Source organism: Erinaceus europaeus, chromosome 1 (assembly GCF_950295315.1).
Source record: "Erinaceus europaeus chromosome 1, mEriEur2.1, whole genome shotgun sequence".
Taxonomy (NCBI): Eukaryota; Metazoa; Chordata; class Mammalia; order Eulipotyphla; family Erinaceidae; genus Erinaceus; species Erinaceus europaeus.
Window position 1 is genome coordinate 142,426,132 of NC_080162.1, and position 20,179 is coordinate 142,446,310.

The window sequence follows — 20,179 nt, forward strand, 5'->3', positions numbered from 1 at the left end:
TGGTGACTGTGCCATTGCTTTGAGCTGCCCAGTGTGGGTGCACTGTGGAAGAGTTTCTCCGTGCGCAGCGTGCAAAACAAGCCATCAACATGTCCTCCCCTTTGGCCCTTGGCCTACCTGCGTCTTAGCATGGGCGTCTTTGGTAGATCTTTAAATTATTTCCAGTTATTATTTTATTCAAGGGGTCACAGCCCCCTGCCAGGTGAAGCTTCAAATCATCAGCACACACACAGAGATGCTGGGTCTGGAATACGGCTGCTTTCCACTGGATTTTCCCAGCAGTGCCAGAACAGTGCGGTAGGAAAGTGAGGTGACTGAGAGGCTGGGAGGTCACGGGGCTAGAACCAGAGGCCTGAGGAAGCAGTGTCCCCACTCAGGGCCTGGGAACTGGAGAGAAGTGTGTCTACGCATAGAGCATTTTCAGGTGGGAGGTGATGGTGTGGGAATGTGAGTTCCCAGGATGGCAGGGAGCCACTGAACTGGGGTCTGCACCCAGCTCTGCCTCCCATGTCTGAACATGACTCCCCACCACCCTGCTGCTCACTCTGGTCACAGTGTCAGTCTTTGGAGGAAGACTGTTCAAAGCCTTGCCTTATTCCTGCCTTCTTCCAAGTGAGCTCCAGGCTGATCCACTATGCTGTGAACTCAGCAGCAGCACCCTGCACTAGGTCTCTATGTCATTTGCCAGAGTCATCCCCTGCCCTGGGCCGGCTCCCCCTCCTGTCATCCCAGCCTCGTCTGAGCCACCAGCCCAACAGGCAGGGGATGGCTCACACCTCAGAGGCCTCTGCCCTCCAGCCCAGGGGAACATCCCAGAGCAGGGGTCCCCTGGCCCCCTCCCCCAGCCTGCTCCCCTGAAGGTGGCCTGTTGGGACCCTCCTTGCTGAATGCTGCCAGTGCTTTTTGTCAGTGGAGCCATTCCTCCCTTCACCCAGCACACCAGACTTCCTGCACCCTCTCCGTGGCTGTCTGCCAGGACCCTGGTGCTGTGGGTCCAGACGGGGTGTGTGGAGAGCATGGTGTGAGCTCTGTCCAGCTGTGCTGCTCGACGTGAGCCTGGGATTCCTCGTTTGTCAGCCTGACTCAGTGATAAGAACTGTGCTTTATAGGGTTATTAGCCTACTTCTAGATTTGCAATATACATTTATATACATGTATATATTTTTCTTAATTATATATAAGAATGTAATTTTATTTTCAAAAAAAAACTCAGAGGGAAGGGGGAGATAGAGAGGGAGAGACACCTGCAGTACTGTTTTACCACTTGTGAAGCACCCCTGCCACACAGCAGAAGTGGGGACCAAGGGCTTGAACCCAGGTCCTCACTCACTGTAGTGTGCCCGCTACTAGGGGCACCACTGTCTGGTGCATCAATATTTCTTTTCAGAATAACAAGAGGGAGACTGAATTTCCATTTCCATGTGAGGCTGGTAGGCTGGGGAGATAGCCTACCGGTTATGCAGAAAGACTTCCATGCATGAGGCTCCAAATGCCCCAGGTTCAATCCCCATCACTGCCATAAGCCAGAGCTGAGCAGGGCTTGGTTAACAAAAAGAAATGAAATGTGAGCCGGAATGCCAGACTGAAAGCAGCAGAGGCTCCTGCAGCTCCTGGTAGGAACTGCAGCCACACCACGGAGCCCTTCATGTACCGCCTCCCCCAAGCTTGGGAGGGCTCAGAGAGGTGCCCACACACAGTCCAGACAGGGGTCACCTCAGCAGGCAAGAGTTTCTCAGTCTGGATGCCCTCTCCTGTCGGGCAGACCCTGGCTAGTTGGTATAATACCAGGAAGGCTCTTTCTCATTCAGATATTATTTTCTTCTAATACATTTATTTATTTTTTCATTTTTGCAAATGAGTTCTAATCCATTAAATAACAATATGGAGTTGTCAACAGCAAATGTCGTTATAGCAAGGATTAAATGACTGAATGCACAGAAAGACTGAGAAACAATGAGTCACATCCTATGCTCACTGCTGTTGTTAGCTATTAACTTCAGCTTTATTTCCTTGGAAAGCTGTTTTGGACTTGGGTGTGAAACAGGTGTTTGCTTTATGTTAAGACCATTGTCCCTACATGCCTCCATCAGTAGCACATTCTGTCCTCACCAAAACTCAGCTTTACTGAGTGACAACTTGAGGGAGGGGTTGTGGTCACTGCAAACTCACTGCTCAGCCTCGCACCCAAGGCTCCCCTCTAGCCCAGTTTAAGGCCTCTGCCGCAAGGATTCTGCCTGTCTGGAGCACAGATAATGTTAATCACTCCTCCTTCTTGGCATTTCCCACTGTAAGGACACTCTGCAGAAAAGACGCAATGGTGGCCATAATGTCAAAGGTCATAGGGTTCATGGAAACTGTGCTCAGGCAGGGGTAGCTAGCATAATGGTTATGCAAAGAGACTCTCAAGTCTGAGGCTCCAGAGTCCCATGGTCTAATTCTCCACACCACCATAAGCCAGAGCTGATCAGTGCTAAATTTGGTGAGCTCTTTATACATTTTGGTTATTAGACTGTCTGATATATGGCATGCAAAAATTTTCTCCCATTCTGTGAGGAGTCCTGAAATAAGAGCAACCTAGAATGTTCCTAGCTGTGACTGTGGAATGTGAACTCACACCTACAGGGATGCAGCGGTTACACAGGCTCCCGTGCTGAATATGGGCCCCATATTATATCAATGGGGTTTATAGTTAACGGTATTTATATACTTTTCTGACATTTGGGAGCTACTCTCTTTCCTGATCCAGCTTCCCAGTCCTATTTCCAATTCTGACACCAGACAATACTTTCATCCTATGTGCATATTTGCTGTCAGGCTCAGGTAAAATTAGTAACATCATGGCCCCTTGGAATATACTTGAAATAGACTTTCTAGCTTTTTCCAAAATGGAGACCCCAATCTCATCTGCTACATTCTTACCTTCAAGTTCATGATTATTAAACAGTTTTTTTCTGCATTATATCTTAATGCTTTTCAGCCACCAAGTTGCTGATGTTACCATGACACCAACCTGACTTCCCTGGGTAGATGACCTCACCAGTGTATCCTGGAACCCCACCTCTGATGTTGGGAACTATGTGGATTTGTACCCCTGTTATCTTACAAACTTGTTAATCATTTAAATCACTAATAGAAAAAAGTTTCTTTAAGTATTTATTTTAGGGGGCCAGGCAGTGGCGCACCTGGTTAAGTGCTCACATTATAGCACACAAGGACCCAGGTTCAAGCCCCCATTCCCCACCTGCAGGGAGAAAGCTTCACCAGCGTTGAAGCAGGGCAGCAGGTGTTTTTCTGTCTCTTCCTTTATCTCTCCCTCCCCTCTTAATTTCTCTCTCTCTCTCTTTTTTTTTTTTTTTTGTCTCCAGGGTCATTGCTGGAGTTCAGTGCCTGCACCATGAATCCACTGTTCCTGGAGGCTATTTTTTTCCCTTTTGTTGCCCTGGTTGATTTTTTCCCTTAATCATTGTGCTTATTATTATTATTTTTGTTGTTGTCATTGTTGCTGGATAGGACAGAGAAATGGAGAGAGGAGGGGAAGACAGAGAGGAAGAGAGAAAGATAGACACTTGCAGACCTGCTTCACTGCCTGCGAAGCAAACCCCCCTGCAGGTGGGGAGCTGGGGGCTCAAACCGGGATCCTTACACCAGTCCTTGCACTTTGTGCCACGTACACTTAACCTGCTGTGCCCCAATTTCTGCCCAGTCCCCAATTTCTCTTTTTTTTTAAAAAAAGAAACTGCCTCATTTTACTAGGCAAAAACCCATTGTGCCTATTTTTCATTTAATTTTTATTGTAGTAACATTGGTTTAATCATATATTCTGGGGGTTCAGTTCTATGCCTCTTCAGTGTATACTACTGCATGGCACTCACTGCCAAAGTACCAACAGCCTCCACCAGAGTTTATTGGGGTCCTTCTCCTCCATTTTCATTTTTTTTTCCTCTAAGGTTATCACTGGGGCTTGGTGTCTGCACTATGAATCCCCTGCTCCTGGAGGCTGTTTTTTCCCTTTTGTTGCCCTTGTTGTTTATTGTTGTTGTCATTATTACTGTTGTTGTTATTGCTGTTGTTGATGCTGTCCTTGTTGTTGGATAGAATAGAGAGAAATAGAGAGAGGAGGAGAAAACAGAGAGAAGGAAAGATAGACACCTGCAGACCTGTTTCATCACCTGTGAAGTGACTCCTATGCAGGTGGGGAGCCGGGGGCTCAAACCAGGATCTTAAACCAGGATCTTTGCGCTAGTCCTTTCGTTTTGTGCCATGCGTGCTTAACCTGCTGTGCTATCGCCCGCCCTTCCCATCTTCATTTTATTTATTCTATTTTGTTAATGAGAGAGGGAGAGCCAAAGCATCATTCTGGCACATACATATTTTTTACTGGACATTAAGTCCAGTTGAGTAGTGTGGCTACTTGGGCCATCCCTGTTCTAGACCCTTTTTGTCACTGCACGTGTGCTGATGTCCCCATAGACTAAATTCTTTCTGTATGAGGTCACTGGATGGCCCTATCACTGTGGAAGGAGCATTAGCATTCCGTCTTCTAAAGTTGAAGATTTTGCTTCTCTTTGGCCAGGTAACCACAAACACATAATCTGCTGTTTTAGACAGTGCTGGGGCAGGAACACATGGCCTGGGGTACATGTGATACTGCTGAGTGGCCTCCTGAGCACAACCCTTCCCCTGTTCACTTAGAGGAGAAAGGGAGGTACAGGGCTGGGAGAAGACACCACAGTTCCGTCACAGCTCCCAAGGGTTGCTCATGGTCCTCCCAAGGACTGGCCACTCTGGAACCCAGCACCTTGGTGAAGAAGAGAAAGAAGCTTCTAGACTTCATCTGTAGAGCAGAAAGATCAAACAAAGACACCAGACCATTTTGCTTCAGACGTCTTTGCTTCTTCACAAGATCATCGTCCACCCCTCTATCCCCGACCTTGTTTTGCATTGTTTGCTTTTTCTCAAGCACAATCTTTTGAGAATCATACCTCTGTTATCCTGTTTCTGTCCAAACCAAGAGCTCACTGGATCACCTGTGTTGTGAGTTTCTTTGCATTTGTTCCCACTAGAGTATAAAGAAGCTGCATTGGCAAACCTCCCCCCCATCTCTCTCTCTCTCTCTCTCCTAGAAAGCTTAGTGTCTCCAGTTTTCTAGAAAAAGAGTCAAAATAGTATGATGTTTACTGTAGTCAGTATATTTGTTGTATCTCCAACTTTGCCTGGTGAATTTCTCTCCCCGTCACTTATCATCATTATGATTGACTTGCTTTTATAATTTCCTCTGGCTGCTCTCATTTGACATCTGTTTGCCATCTCCACTGCCACATAGTATGGATGATAAACTACTTGGATGATTGGGTTCTGTCTTCTTTCCTCTTTGAATCCAATGATTCTGATTTTGTTTCATCCTCTACATGGTTCCATTTGTTTGTTTGTCTCCAGATTTATTTCTGGCCTTACCATGAGCACTGACTCCACGTAGGAGTATCACAGCACTGAGGGAGACTCTATTCTGTGGCGTTTCTCTCTCTCTCTCTCTCTCTCTCTCTCTTTCTATATATATTCAGCCCAGGAACAATGAGATCATGTACACACAAAGTTCCAGTACCGTACACACATTTAATAAAATCACACACATAAAACAGTATTCATTTTTTTTTTTTTTGCCTTCAGGGATATTGCTAGGGCTCGGTGCCTGCGCTATGAATCCACTGCTCCTGGAAGCCATTTTTCCCATTTTTGTTGCCCTTGATGTCCTTACTGTTATTGTTGGATGCGACAGAGAGAAATCGAAAGAGAAGGGGAAGATGGGGGGGCAGATAGACACCTGCAGACCTGCTTCACCACTTGTGAAGTGACCCCCCTGCAGGTGGAGAGCTGGGGGCTTGAACCAGGATCCTAACACTGGTTGTTACACTTCGCATTATGTGTGTTTAACCTGCTGCCCTACCACCCAGCCCCCAATTTCAGTTTTTCTAGATGAAAAAAATTTCTGGAGAGGGATAGTGATGGCTACATACATGATATTTAGCACCAGTGAATCAGGCAGTCAAACTGGCCATGAGAGCAAATGGCATGTTCCACATATTTCATTGCATTTTTAATACTACAAACAGATACACTCTTGCTGTCAAAAACCAAGCAATATTGACAAAAGTCTTCTTTGAACTCTGTGAGAACTACAGTGGTTACAGAGGTGGGATCTGGGGAGAGCACAGAACTCTGGTGGTGTATGTGGTGTGGAAGGATAACCCTATAATCTTATAATCTTGTAAGCCACAAGTAACAATTATATACATTTTTAATGCCTTCCTAGACAACTCCCCATCTGGATTCACAGCTTTGGCCTCACTGTGATTTAGTTAATCCTATAAGAAGCCTATGATTTAAGCATAACCAGGTGCCTCCTTTGGCAAATGAGTAGACTGAACTTGGACAACAAGGAGCTCCCTTGTGGCTAGTGAGCGCTTATGGCAGATTCAGATGCAGGCAAAGGAATGGGAAAACCAAGCTTTTAGCCAGCAGCACCCTGCCTTCTGGCTCCTGGCAGACTCTGCTGGGCACTGAGGACACGTCATACAGTTGCCGAGATCTATTCTAGCCCACAGGAGATGCAGAAGTGAAACTAGTAAATCTACACAACAGAGACCACCTAGTGATTTATCCTTTCATTCCAAAGGACAGAGGTTCTTATGAGATATTCAGGTACACTGAAAAATGAGTTTTTACCCTAGAAGGAGAGGGGAATCTAGGACTCACTTGCATGAGGCCACTGGTTCCATCGCCAGAACGGCACAGCACCACACATGCTGGAATGTTACTCTAGGTTCATGCTCTCCCCTCTCCCCATAAAACAAATACATAAATTATTTAAAAGATGAACATGTACATCCCAGGAGGTAGCACAGTATATAAAGCATTGGATTCTAGAGCCCAAGGTCCCAAGTTCTATCCCTGGCATTGCATGTGCCAGAGTGATACATAGGTTCTCGCTCTCACACACATATAGATAGATGATTTTTTTTAAAATATGAAGTTGTATATATGATTGTAGACTTTTTAAAATTTTTATTTATTCATTATTGGATAGACTGAGAGAAATTGAGAGAGGAGGGAGAGGTAGAGAAGGAGAGAAACAGAGACACACCTGCAGTTCAACTTCACCACTTATAAAGCTTTCCTCCCTGCAAGTGGGGATCAGGGGTTTCGTGTGTGCACTTAACCTGGTGTGTCACCTCCTGACCCCTCTTGTAAACTTTTTTATTTAGGTCTCAAACTTACTTTCCACATTCCCAGTGATCATCCCAGCTAAATAGCATTCCATCTATGCCAGGTCCTCTCATACCCTGACAGCAATTGTCTTCATAGCCCTTTCTTTACCTACTATTTTCTTGTTCACTTGGTGTGTGTGTGTGTGTGTGTGTGTGTGTGTGTGTGTGTGTGTGTGTGTGTGTTGGTGCCATGGGTTGAATCCAAGACTCACACATGTAAAGTATGCACTTTGCCACTCACCTAGGCTCCCAGTCATGTTGCTGCGCCCCCCCCCCCCGCCCCAGTGTACTCCCTTCCCACATCACTACCACGAGGTTAGAGGTCCCATCTGTTCTGTCCACCCTGAATCTCCCAGAGATTCTGTGCCCAGAACAGAGCCTGGACTTTAGCAGGAGGCTGTATGTTTCCAAGGGATGCCACAGAAAGTAAAATGAACAGGAGGCTTCTGACAGTAGAAATGCCCTCCTCACTGTTCTGCAGACTGGAGGCCTGAGGCCAAGTGCTGGCAGACCCAAACTCTGCAGAGGGGCTCAGAAAAAACCTTTCGCATTTCTTTCCAGTGTAGGTGGAGGCCAGCCACCTGGGCCATGCTTGCTTTGCTGCTGCCTCAGTCCAGTTTCTGCATCTGTCTCCAAACTTCTCTCTTTGACACCAGTCATTAAATTTCAGGTTCATGCTGCTTTGTCCTGTGTATGGCCCAGGCTCAAGCCTGGTCCCCACCACTGTGAAGGAAGCTTCGGTGCTGTGGTTTCTCACTTTCTCTCTCTCTCTGATTCTCTTATCTTAAAGAAAAAAAAAAGGGAGTCGGGCGGTAGCACAGTGGGTTAAACGCATGTAGCGCAAAGCACAAGGACCAGCGTAAGGATCCCGGTTTGAGCCCCCGGCTCCCCACCTGCAGGGGAATCGCTTCACAGACGGTGAAGCAGGTCTGCAGGTGTCTATCTTTCTCTCTCCCTCTCTGTCTTCCTGTCCTCTCTCGATTTCTCTCTGTCCTATCCAACAGTAGCAATAACAACAATAACAATAAGGACAAGGGCAACAAAGTGGGGAAAATGGCCTCCAGGAGCAGCGGATTCATAGTGCAGACACCAAGCCCTAGTGATAACCGTGGAGGAAAAAAAAAAACAACCAAACAAAAAAAACCTCGTTAGTTATCATACCAAAGAATGCAGGTTTGAGTCCTCGGTGCCCACCTGCAGGGGAAGCTTCATGAACAGTGAAACAGCTTTGCAGGTGTCTCTCTTCCTCCTCCTCCTCCCTTCTCAATGTCTCTTGGTCTTAGTTAATAAAAACAAGTTTTAAAGGAGAAGTGGCTACCAGGAGCTGTGGATTTGTTGTGCAGGCACCCAAAGCCCTGGCAATAACACTAGTGGAAAAAAAATTAAATGAATGAACAAATAAAGTAAAGCTGGGAAAGAGTTAAAATTAAAATATGTGGATAGAAAGTTATGGAGCCCCACTTCCCCAGAACCCCACCCCACTAGGAACAAGAGAGACAGGCTGGGCGTATGGATCAACCTGCCAACACCCATGTTCAGCGGGGAAGCAATTACAGAAGCCAGACCTTCCACCTTCTGCATCCCACAATGACCTTGGGTCCACACTCCCAGTGGGTTAAAGAATAGGAAAGCTATCAGGGGAGGAGATGGGATACGGAGTTCTGGTGGTGGGAATTGTGTGGAGTTGTACCCCTCTTATCCTATGGTTTTTGTCAGTGTTTCCTTTTTTTAAAATTTTAAAATATTTATTTCCTTTTGTTGCCCTTGTTTTATTGTTGTAGTTATTATTGTTGTTGTTATTGGATAGGACAGAGAGAAATGGAGAGAGAAGGGGAAGACGTAGGGGAGAGAAAGACAGACACCTGCAGACCTGCTTCACCACTTGTGAAGCTACTCCCTTGCAGGTGGGGAGCTGGGGGCTGGAATCAGGATCCTTAAGCCGGTCTTTGTGCTTTGCACCACCTGTGTTGCGCTACTGCCCAACTCCTCAGTGTTTTCTTTTTATAAATAAAAATGAAAAAAAAAAAAACAGGAACTTTTGCCAATGCTAAAAAAAAAAAAGAGAGAAAAAGAAAAGAAACAGTAATACTCTGACCCACATATATACATCCCTTTTGCCAAAAATTTTTGTATTCTGGGGCAGGGGTAGACAGCATAATGGTTATACAAAGATACTCTCATGCCTGAGACTCCAAAGTCTCAGAGTGAATCCCCTGAACCACCATAAGTCAGAGCTGAGCAATGCTCTGGTAAAAGAAAAAAAAAGTTTCGTAGGCCTAGATTGTAATATTTTGTACTTCTTGGGTTTTTCTGACTTTTTAACTTTCTTATCAAGAAGTAGAACATGTAAATGATAAAATAAACAAGTAAAATAAAAGGAGAAAGAAAAGACAACCATAATAACTTAAACACTCTAAGTGGGAACAGTAATAACAAAAGTTTGAGTCATAAATGAGTATGATATGTTCAAGGGTCAGAAAATTTAGTGTGATTGTGTGTGTTGGGGAGGAGTGTGGTAACATCTGTAGAATATTCCAGGCCTCCCCAAGCAGAGCCTTCCATACTGCCTACACACACACACACACACACACACACACACACAAACACACACAAACACACACACACACTAGCCAGGAGAGGGATGAAACTCTAGCCCTGCATGCATGAAGAGAGGAGGGGACCCTCTGTCTACAGGTGTAGCTACTGGACAAGGTGAGAGTTGGGCAGTCTCTTGAGAGACTGTGATCCAGGAGGCTCTGGGGAAGGTTCTGGATTCTCCATCTCAGCCCCAGGCAGGGGCAGAGGGAAGGACACAGGGATGCAAAACTTGCCCCACCCCATCCCTTCCTGGCCCACCCATCCTGAGAGTCAGCTGATTTCCTGCCTCAACTTCCAGGAAACAACTCTTTATCTCCACCATTACCTTTTCACTTCCTTAATATAAGCTAATCTAGGTCAGCCAATAGAGAAACGTTTTGAAGGTATTCTGTGGTTAATCTGAGAAACAGTGAAGAAAAAAAGGGGGGCAGTGGGGGGACTGGAGGATAGCTCACCTGAAGAATGTCCTTTTTTTTTTTTTTTATTTGTTCCGGTTTTTGTTTTGTTTTGTTTTTTGCCCCAGCACCATGGACAGCACCAGAGGGAGCTCCATGGATTGTGGAGTGGTGCTGTAGGTGTGTCTTCTCTGTCTCTCTCTCTCCCCTCTGTCACTCTCTAAATATAAAAATAATTGATCCCAGGAGACTTCTGAGCAGTATCGTATGTATGTGAGGTCTGGGTTCATTCTACATAAAAAATTTTTTTTGTCTTGGCAGGATTTCTTAGAGAATTTAATAGGACTGCATACATAGAAAGAAAGAAAGGAGGGAAGGAAGGGAAGTCCAAGTATTTCCTTCATTGATTTCCCAGGCTTTACTGTGAAATATTGGTGTTAGGTTGAATGACTTTCAGTTCCATTTTGGCTGAGTCCTGGAAGTCCAAGAACAGAGGGTCCAGTTATTCTGATCAAGGGAAACATAGTTGTAGTGAAGGAAAAATGCATTATAGTAAATTTTATCTAGAGAGAATAATAATTCCAGGGAAAGGAGAGACAGAGAGAGAGAGACAGACATGCCTGAAGGGACAGGAGGACAGAAAATACAGTTTTCTTGTTTGCTGTCCATTGAATCTAACCTTTAAATAAAATATTGGATGAATTTAGAATAATTCCAGTACATTTTTCAACTACAAAATGGCTCATGGTGACATTCTAAGTGTGTGAGGCCCTGGGTTCATTTCCTGGTTTTGAAAACAAAACCTCATTCTGGCATTGTCTGAACCCACCCACGTGAGCCTCTTAAAATGTGTCAGCCACAAGTTGGTTTACAGTGTGAGGTTGGCGATCCAGACCTCCTTCTGCTCTGATTATTCATAAAAGACTAGATACAAACCACGGGTTTCACAACTGGTCCTCCATCACCACAAGGTTCACTCTTTCATTTTTTTCCCCTTGTCATTCACCCATCACTTGCCAGGCTGAGCGCCCTCAGATGGGCAGCAGGAAGACCCGTGGGAATTCTCACTCTGGTGATGCGGGAGTGCTGAGCAAACAGTAATGGGGGTGGGGGGGCAGGCTCCTGATTTAGCCAGGTGATGCTGGTCCAAAATTTTGCAGATGCCACAGGAGGGCACAGTGCCACAGAACTCCAGCCCCTGGTTGGAGGGCTCAGATACAGATTCAGGCACAGCTTCAGGCCCACCCTGGGCCGGGCAGGCCGGCTGAGCCAGTCGGAGTGCAGGAGACTGGCTGTAGGTGATGATGTTGATCCGGGACAACGCATCCATTTGTCTACAGGTCTCGGTGAGTCACAGCCACCTCAGGCAACACCCGGCCCAGCCAAAGAATCTACCTGTGCGCGCTCCATGAAACGTTGGGGTACCAGGCTCACCTGTTACTCTGCAAACCCCAGCCGCCGGCCACGCCCACACGACGGCCACGCCTCAGTCGCGGACCCGCCCACAAGGCTCTGTCCACACGGTGGCCCAGCCCACTCCGACTGCAGCCCCTGGTCCCAAGTTCGACCCCGGGGCGGAGATCTGGCCTCAGCTCTCCGCGCTCCTCGATCCAGGCTCTGGCCTCCGCTCTCCGTGCTCTGCCATCCAGGCTCCGCGCTACGGGATCCTCGACCCCGGGTTCCTAAATCGAGGCTCGGGGCTCTGCTCTCCAGGCTCTGCCATCCAGGTTCCGCGCTCCGGGCTCCGCGCTCCGGGCTCCAGACTCCAGGCTCCAGACTCCAGGCTCCGGGCTCTGCTCTGGGCGCCGCGGGAGGACCTATGCGCCCGGCCATCGAGGCGCGGCCCTGAGCTCCGGTGAAGCCCGGGGGGGGGGGGCGCCGACGGCGGTGGCGCGATGCCGGTGGAGGAGCCGGGCGCCCCTGGTGCCCAGGACCCACAGGATCCCCAGGATCCACAGGACCCCGAGCGCCCGCGGGCCTCCGGGCCGCGCCTGTGCCCGCAGCTGTTGCCCGAGTTCTGCAGCCTCGCGGTGCAAGCGCTCGTCTACCTGGCGCCGGTCTACCTGGCCGGCTACCTGAGGCTCGGCCTCACCTGGCTGCTGCTTGGCGCCCTGCTGTGGATGTGCTGGCGCAGGAACCGGCGCGGGAAGCTGGGTCGCCTGGCGGCCGCCTTCCACTTCCTGGACAATGAGCGCCAGTTCATCAGTCGTGAACTGCGGGGCCAGCACCTGCCAGCCTGGGTGAGCCGGGCTGCGGGGCAGGGGACGCGGGGAGCTGGGCCGCAGACCTCGGGGGACAGGAGCCTGGGATCCTGGGGTGGGGGGCGGGAGGGGCGTCCTAGTCACAGTGGGCGCCCTTAGCCCCTTCCCTACCTCGATGAGCCTGGGCTGCACCTACCCAGGACCCGGAGCCTGGGAGGAAAACCCAGCAGGGCCACACCCAGGAGTAGAAACAAGGGCGTCTGGGCCTCTGTAGAGGAGCACAAGGCAGCTCTTTCAGGCCCCTGCTGATTCAGACAGCAGTCTGGGCGGGCTGTGGCGGAGAGGGCAGGCCAGAGGAACCTCAGTGCTCTGGCTCTCTGACTGTCCAGCGAGGGTCAGCTGGAGGGGTGCTCTTGTAGTACTGTTTCTCAGTACAGTGTTGGGGTCTGAGGCCCCATGATTCCTCCAGATGCGCCCAGGTCCTGAGTTCCTCTGGCCTGAGCCTGCTTCTGAACATCTAGTCAGGCCACAGGCACCTATAAAACCTGCCCATGACAGGACCTCCAAAGTGGGGTGAAAGAAGAAAATACTAGAAAGAGCTGATTATATTCCTTTACTGTTTAAGAGAGGGAGAGAGATTAAGCCTTGCTGTATGCATTTGTTAGAATAGGTCCAACCAAGGTTCACAATCTGGGGTGCTTAACTAGCAGAGATTTAAAGAGACAAACGTGTCAGCAGGGTGGGTTTCTTCTGAGGCCTCTTTCCTGGGCTGTCGGATGACTGTGGGCTGGCTCACGGGACTTGCCTCTTTGCATGTCTGTGCCCATATTTCCTCCTATTACAAACTCACCACACAGACGGGGTCCCAGCCTGAAGCTTTCAGGCTAATTTCATTGTCTCTTTACTTTTATTTTATTTGCCAGCAGGATTATCACTGGGGCTTGGTGTTTGCATGACAAATTCACCCCTCCCAAAGATTTATTATGATCATCATTATTATTAGGAGTAGTAGTAGAGACTGAGACAGAGAGATAAAGAGGGAATCAGGGAAAGATACCTGTTGCCCTGCTCCACTGCTCATGAAGCCTGCCCCCTGTAGGTGGGGACCTGTGTCTTGAACCCAGGTCCTTGCACATGAGAATTTGTGCCCTCCACCTGGTGTGCCACCAACCAGTCCCTAACTTCATCACCTCTTTAAAGAACCCATTTCTTTACAGTCTGTACAGTCACATTCTGAGGGACTAGGAAGGGGACTCATTGGAGTGTGAGGGTGGATTAAGTTCAGTTCATAGCTGTACTGTTTGATACCCACATTTCCAGTAAAACTTTGTAAGGAGGTTCACAGAGAGATGAGATGAGGACAGAGACTTTAACTTTGAAGGGTGAGCAATCCAAAAGCACAGTAGGGGGCGGGGGAGAATGACTCAGCAGGTAGAGTGCACACTTTCCCATGCTTGGGGTTTGAACCCAAGCCCCTGCAGCACATGGTGCTTCTCTCTCTCTCTCTCTCTCTCTCTCTCTTTCTCTCTCTCTCTCTCTCCCTCTCTCTCTCTCTCTCTCTCTCTCTCTCTATATATATATATATATATATATATATATATATATATATATATATAATAAATGAAGAAAGAAAAGGCACAGTGATGGCTTTCCTGAGGTAGTAGGAGTATTGGCACCCTTCTCCCCCAGGCCTCAGCCAGCCTGGTTATTCTGTGGGGGCTTGTGACACTGAATATTGGGACCCCAGCCAGTAGATCTAGGACTGCCCAAGCCCCTTGTTGTGGCAGCCCAGGCCTCTGACACCCCCCCCCACACACACACACACAGCAACCTTAGTCTACAAGGGTAGGTCTGTCAGGCCTTACCAAGCCCCCTGCCTATGTTGGGGAGACTTACTTGGCAGTACTAATTACTTATATGCAAAGGCAGTGCTGCACTTGGGCCAAGGATCAGCTCCTGGAGGGAAATTGGCACCCCAGGCCCCTCCCCTATGCACACAAGTGTCATAGAAAGTTATCTGCTGGTTTGGCACTGGTTCACCCAATAGAGCACATACATGACCATGCATGAGGTCCTGGGTTCAAACCCTGAGTCGCCACCTGCAAGAGGAAGCTTAACGAGTGGTGTCTTTCCTCTCCCTGTCTCTCTCTCCCTCTCTATCTCTGTTTCTCACTGTCTATCAAAAAGGGAAAAAAATGACTACCAGGAACAATGGAGCCAGGCAGGTACCAAGCCCCAGCAATAACCTAGCTTCTCTTGGCTGGGGAGGAGGGGACCCCAGGAACACCATGAGACTTGCCATAAGGGAGCTGAACACAAGAAGGTCCATTCTGGGACGAGGGAGATAACATAATGTTTCTGCAAATAGACACTCAAGCTAGAGGCTCCAAATTGCCAGGTTCAGTCCCCCACACTTCCATGAACCAGAGCTCATGGTCCATGGAAGAGCTCTGGCTCATGGAAGTCCATTTTGGACTTTCCCCTCTGATCAAGCCATGCTCAGGCCTGGCCTGGCTCTGTGGTCCAGAGGAGGAGGATGACAGTGTGTCCCTTCTATAAAGAGGGCAGTCTGAGGCAGCCGTTTGCCATAAGGGGCTCAGGGTCCATGGTCCCATCAGAGTCCCAAGACCTGGAGTGAAGGAATCTTAGCCAGTTTCCATATCACCTGCTCTCACATGGTAGGGCCTGGCCTCTGCCTTGTCCAAACTCTTCTGGCCAGTTGGCTGACTAATGTGTACGGTCAGGAACCTGGATAAACTTTTTAGGTGAGACAGTGGTGCTCCAGAGGGTGCTCCACACTGGAGATTGGCTCTTGAGTGCAGCTGTAAGGGTGGCTGTGAGCTTCCATCTAGTGTGCAGGAGGGACTGATGCCAGGGGCAAGACCAAGGCAGGCTGATTCTGGGGGGGGGCGCAAGGACCCTATAGAAGGTTCTGGAAAGGCTGTGGCAAGGGCAGCATGGAGGGGGTGAGGGAGAAATTGGAGGATCCAGACCAGCGAGGGAGCCAAGTTGAACTAAGATGGGGCCAAGAAAAGGGAATAAGAGACTAACTACTTGGTGTCCTCCAGGACAGAGTGAAGGGGAACCCTGGGGTCCTCTGGAGGCATTTTCTGATTTGGGGGCTGGGTCCCCACTAGAGAAATGGTTTTCTGGAATGAGAAGCAGGTGTAGAAGCACCTGTATAGTGTGCGTACACAGATATAAATTGGAGCTTCCCAGTCTTGCCAGGGCCTCGGGGCCCTGAGTGATACAGGCAATCAGGAACCTCCTTCTCCTGCTCTCTCTGCTTGACAAGAGTACCCACTCTTTGCAAACACATACACACACACACACACACACACACACACACACACACACACACACACACAGAGATGGGGGGGGAGAGAGACCACACCAGCAGCACTTCCCCTGATGCCATGGCACCTCACATATGGTTCTGGTGCTTGAACCTGGGCTGCATGCATAGCACATACCCTAACTGCTGAGTGATCTCTCTGACCCTTCATAGAGAAATTAAGAGCTTCCCCAGCTGGTTTACTTTGGCTGGGCAGAAGCTGCCTAGTGAACAGAGAGTCTCCGACCCTCCAGAGCTGGAAGAACCCCAGACCATGACTCCTACAGTCTCCAAGGCCCCACTTCTACATGCATCAGTGTGTGGGCAGAGTGTGGAAGAGGCTGCTCGGTCATAGCCAGGCACAAGGAGAGGACTCAGTAAACTGTCACTGTAGTTGTAGCAGTGTCCCAGACCTCCTGACACCACCTTTTCCTGGCATGATGCTACCTAGTGTCCTAGCCAACATGCAGGAGGCCACTCCTGGCCCCTGGCTCCTCCTGGGACCTGCTGCTGTCAGCTGTCAGCACCTCAGCTCCTCTGCCTACCCGCAGAATGGGCCCTGCTTCTCACAAGCCTTAGAGAGTAGTATTTCTCCCCCGCATCACCCAACACCTCCCATGGTATAGATCCTGCTTAGAGCTTAGCAGGTGGCTTTTCTGAGGTCAAGTGCTGAATTTGGGATACAGATATTTCCTGAGCCTTCTACTGGAGATCACGTGAATGGTGGGCTTGACTCTTGGATAGCTGTTTCACCCTTGCCATGATAGGGCTGGTATGGTGAAGAATCTTTTCTGAGGACCTGGCTCTAAGTCAGGTGGGAGGTATGTTGGGGTGGGGAGAAGACTGGCAAAGGGGAAGGACTTCAGCAAGCCAGGGAGGGCAAAGGACACTGGGAGAGACTCGCCATTTGTCTGTGGTCTCAGACTGACTTGCTCTCCTGCTGGCCCATAACAATCAGCTGTCAGCCTTGCTGGGGGTGATTAGCCATCTGCATCCACCCGGAGTGTGTAGGGAGCATGGGGGCGGACACATGACTGATGTGATGTGATGTGATGGCAGCGACAGGCCTGGATCCAGAAGCAGGATCAGTGGGAGGGCCCTTGAGAAGCTCCCCGACTCCCCTCTGAGCATCACACAGTATAGCAGATACCCTACAGGGTCACATCAGCTATAGGGGTCAGCCATTGCTACTCAGGCCCAGGTTGGTTTTTCTTGGATACCATACACCCACAGAATCCTGTTTCCTGACTTTTTTTTTAAATTTTAAAAAATTATTTATTTTCCCATTTGTTGCCCATGTTGTTTTATTGTTGATGTTGTCATTGTTGGATAGGACAGAGAGAAATGGAGAGAGGAGGGGAAGACAGAGAGGGGGAGAGAAAGATAGACACCTGCAGACCTGTTTCACCACCTGTGAAGCGACTCCCCTGCAGGTGGGGAGCCAGGGCTCGAATCAGAATCCTTACGACGGTCCTTGTGCTTTGTGCCACATGCGCTTAACCCACAGCCTGATCCCCGTTTCCTGACTTTTCACACCTACCCACTATATGGCTAGTGGGTGCCAACTAAGGTAAAAACTTGAGAGGATGAACTGTTCGCCCAAAGCAATGAGCATTCCATGGTTCTGTGGGCCCCTCGAATTGTCCCCCGAGCCTTCTGTACTGGGCACTTTCTTCTTATTTATATTAGTGATTTGATAATAATTGACAAAATTGTGGGGTAAGAGGGGTACAATTCCACACACTTCCCAACACCAGAGTTCCATATCCCATCCCCTCCATTGGAAGGTTCCCTATTCTTTATTCCTCTAGAAATATGGATCAAAGATCTTTATGGAGTACAGAAGGTGGGAGGTGTCTGTATTCTGTAACTGCTTCTCCACTGGATATGGGCTTTGACAGGTTGATCCATACCCCATCCTGCTTCTATCTTTCCCTGGCGGGGAAGGGGTCTGGGGAGGTGTGTTTTCAGGATACATGGTAAAGTCATCTTCTCAGGGAAGTCAGGTTGGAGTCATGGTAGCCTCTAAAACTTGGTGACCGAAAAAGCATTAAGATATAAAGAACAGAAACTTAAAGGTAAGAATATAGCAGATGATATTTGGGGTCTTCATGTTGGAAGAAGCCAGGAAGTCTATTTTAGATATATTCCAAGGGGCCCATGACTTTACTAATTTTTACCTGAGCCCAACAGCTAACATGCAAGTGGGCTAAAAGCATTATCTGGGAAGATGGTGTCAGGGTTGGGAATAGAACTAGAAAGTTGGATTATGGCAGAGAGTAGCTCCCAAATGTGGCAAAAGTGTATAAATACCATTAACTGTAAACCCCCATCCATCTGACCTAGGGTCTATGTCTATTCATGTTCATTTTTAGCACAGGAGCCTGTGTGACCTCTGCATCCCCTATCAGTCTGAGCTCACATTCCATGGTCATAACTAGGAACATTCTAGGCTGCTCTCATTTCAGGACCAGTCTTCCTCAAGTAGCAAGAGTATGTCGACCCAGCCTCCCTTTGGAGAATGGGGCAGTCCCTTCCATTGTTGTTCTGTATTGAGAGCAGGGTCCTATAGAGGCCCAGAAGAGGGATTATGGTGTTCCTGATGGAGATGACTTGTGATGGTGGAGAGAAGGGTCTGTTAGAGGTATAGCTCCATCATATTTATGTGGGACTCCCAGAATTTTCTGACTAGGGCCCCTGAGCATTTTTTTCTAATGATACTGAGAATTTTGATATTTTGTTCTTGGGTGGAGCTCGAATGCTCTGGAACCCTGTCTCTTGGCTTCCATCCTGCTCCCATACATTCCATCAGTTAGGGAGAGTGAATGCAAGCACAGCTCAGAGAGAGGCTTGGCCTCTCATACATGACTGCAGAGCTCAATTCTCACGGCCAGTGCTATGGCAGCTGGGTTCAAACATACTTAGAGCTGGGGGATGTCCTCCTCCAGGCAGTCCTGTGATGTCACTACAGGGCATGGAGTCAGGCTTGTCCTCAGAGAAGGAAGCAGAGGGTGTAGTCATACCCCTTGTGTCTTTGCCCCACATATCAATGATGCTTCATGGCCTTGTCTTGAGCCAGAATTGGGCAAGAAGAGGAACAGAATGTGGGCCCGCCTGTGTCCTCCAGGCCCAGCTCAAGGATATCAGGCATCCATGAGTTTGATCCCTTTAATCAGTGGACAAGCATCTACTTTGGGATTGTACTGTGTCAGGTCCTGGCCTACAGGTTGGGTCACAACCATGAACCCACAGGCTGGAGGGAAATTCAGGCCAGAAAACAGCCTTTGCTGATAAGAGCTACCAGTCCTGTGAAGTGGCAGTGAGAAAGCATGGAGGAAGGGCCTAAGCCCTGCTGGTGAGGGGAGGGGGAGGGGGAGGGGGAGGGGGAGGAGGAGGAGGAGGAGGCAGAGGCATAGAGGTGGTGCTGGCTGTGGTAGGGGACAGAGGACTCTGGGTCCAAAGCTTTCCCTAGATTTGGTCCCTTGAGGCTTATCATGGGATGAACAGATTCTGGGACCATGAGTTATGATCCGCCAACTTTGCTTCTTTCCAGGAACAAGTGGTAGAGAGCCCTGTACACTCATTCTCCCCACACGCCCCACCCCACAAAGACCTGGAGGTTTGTGTCTGTACCCTGCCTCTGGGGTCGAGAGTCAAAATCTTTGAGCACCCTGGCCTGGAGTCCATGTTCTAAGGGACTCTCAAAGGGTTTGGTATTTGTACACAGGAGTTTGAGAGCCAGTGATGGAGTCTAGCCCACTGCTTTGGCAGAGGTGTGGGGGCTTCCAGTGGACTCAGACTGCAGCCTGGGGGTGGACAGGAGGCACTGGGGAGGTGTGTGCAGCAGCCCAGAGCCTTCAGGGCTCAGATTCGAGCTGTCTCTGCCTTTGTTTTCCCTGAGAGTGGACACACATGCCTTATACTCTGATTGGCTCCCTTTGCCACACCTCTATGAGGCGTTCCCTCATTGGACAGAGTTTCACAAAAACTCCGCCAGGATGTGGTGCTCAACCTATCCAAGGCTCTCTGAATCCAGAGGTGCAGATCCTCAGCCAGTCAGAGACCAAGAAAATGAACCTCCTGTGGCCATCTTTGCTGTGGGCACTCTTCTCTTTCTCCTCACTTTTCAGCGGTCCAGCGAAGCGCATAGCTGCAGGCTCCAGGATAACAAACAGAGCATTTGATGGGTTTTGGACCAGACAGAACCAAACACAGCACCAGGGGTCTTGCTTCTTCTCACCTGAGGTCAAAGGGGTCAAGACTTGCATCCTAGTGGTCAGTACAATTTCCCACGACAGTTACCACCTCTGAGACATTCTGCACATTTCAAGAGTGATGTCACTTGGTTTTCTCAAAAATTCTTTGAAAAGACCAGTTTGTACCCTT

At 48.9% G+C, this 20,179-nt stretch overlaps 1 protein-coding gene across 4 annotated transcripts in view; it reads left to right on the forward strand.

Annotated features, from left to right (window-relative positions):
• Positions 1–11,683: 11,683 nt before the first annotated feature.
• The window catches only part of ESYT3 (extended synaptotagmin 3), a 62,328-nt gene continuing 53,832 nt past the window's right edge, over positions 11,684–20,179 (forward strand). For all 4 annotated transcript variants that reach the window (XM_060196508.1, XM_060196516.1, XM_060196503.1 and 1 more), the window contains exon 1: positions 11,684–12,498. In XM_060196508.1, the coding sequence (XP_060052491.1) occupies positions 12,154–12,498 (345 nt within the window). In that variant the 5' untranslated portion in view covers positions 11,684–12,153. The remainder of the gene's footprint in view (positions 12,499–20,179) is intronic.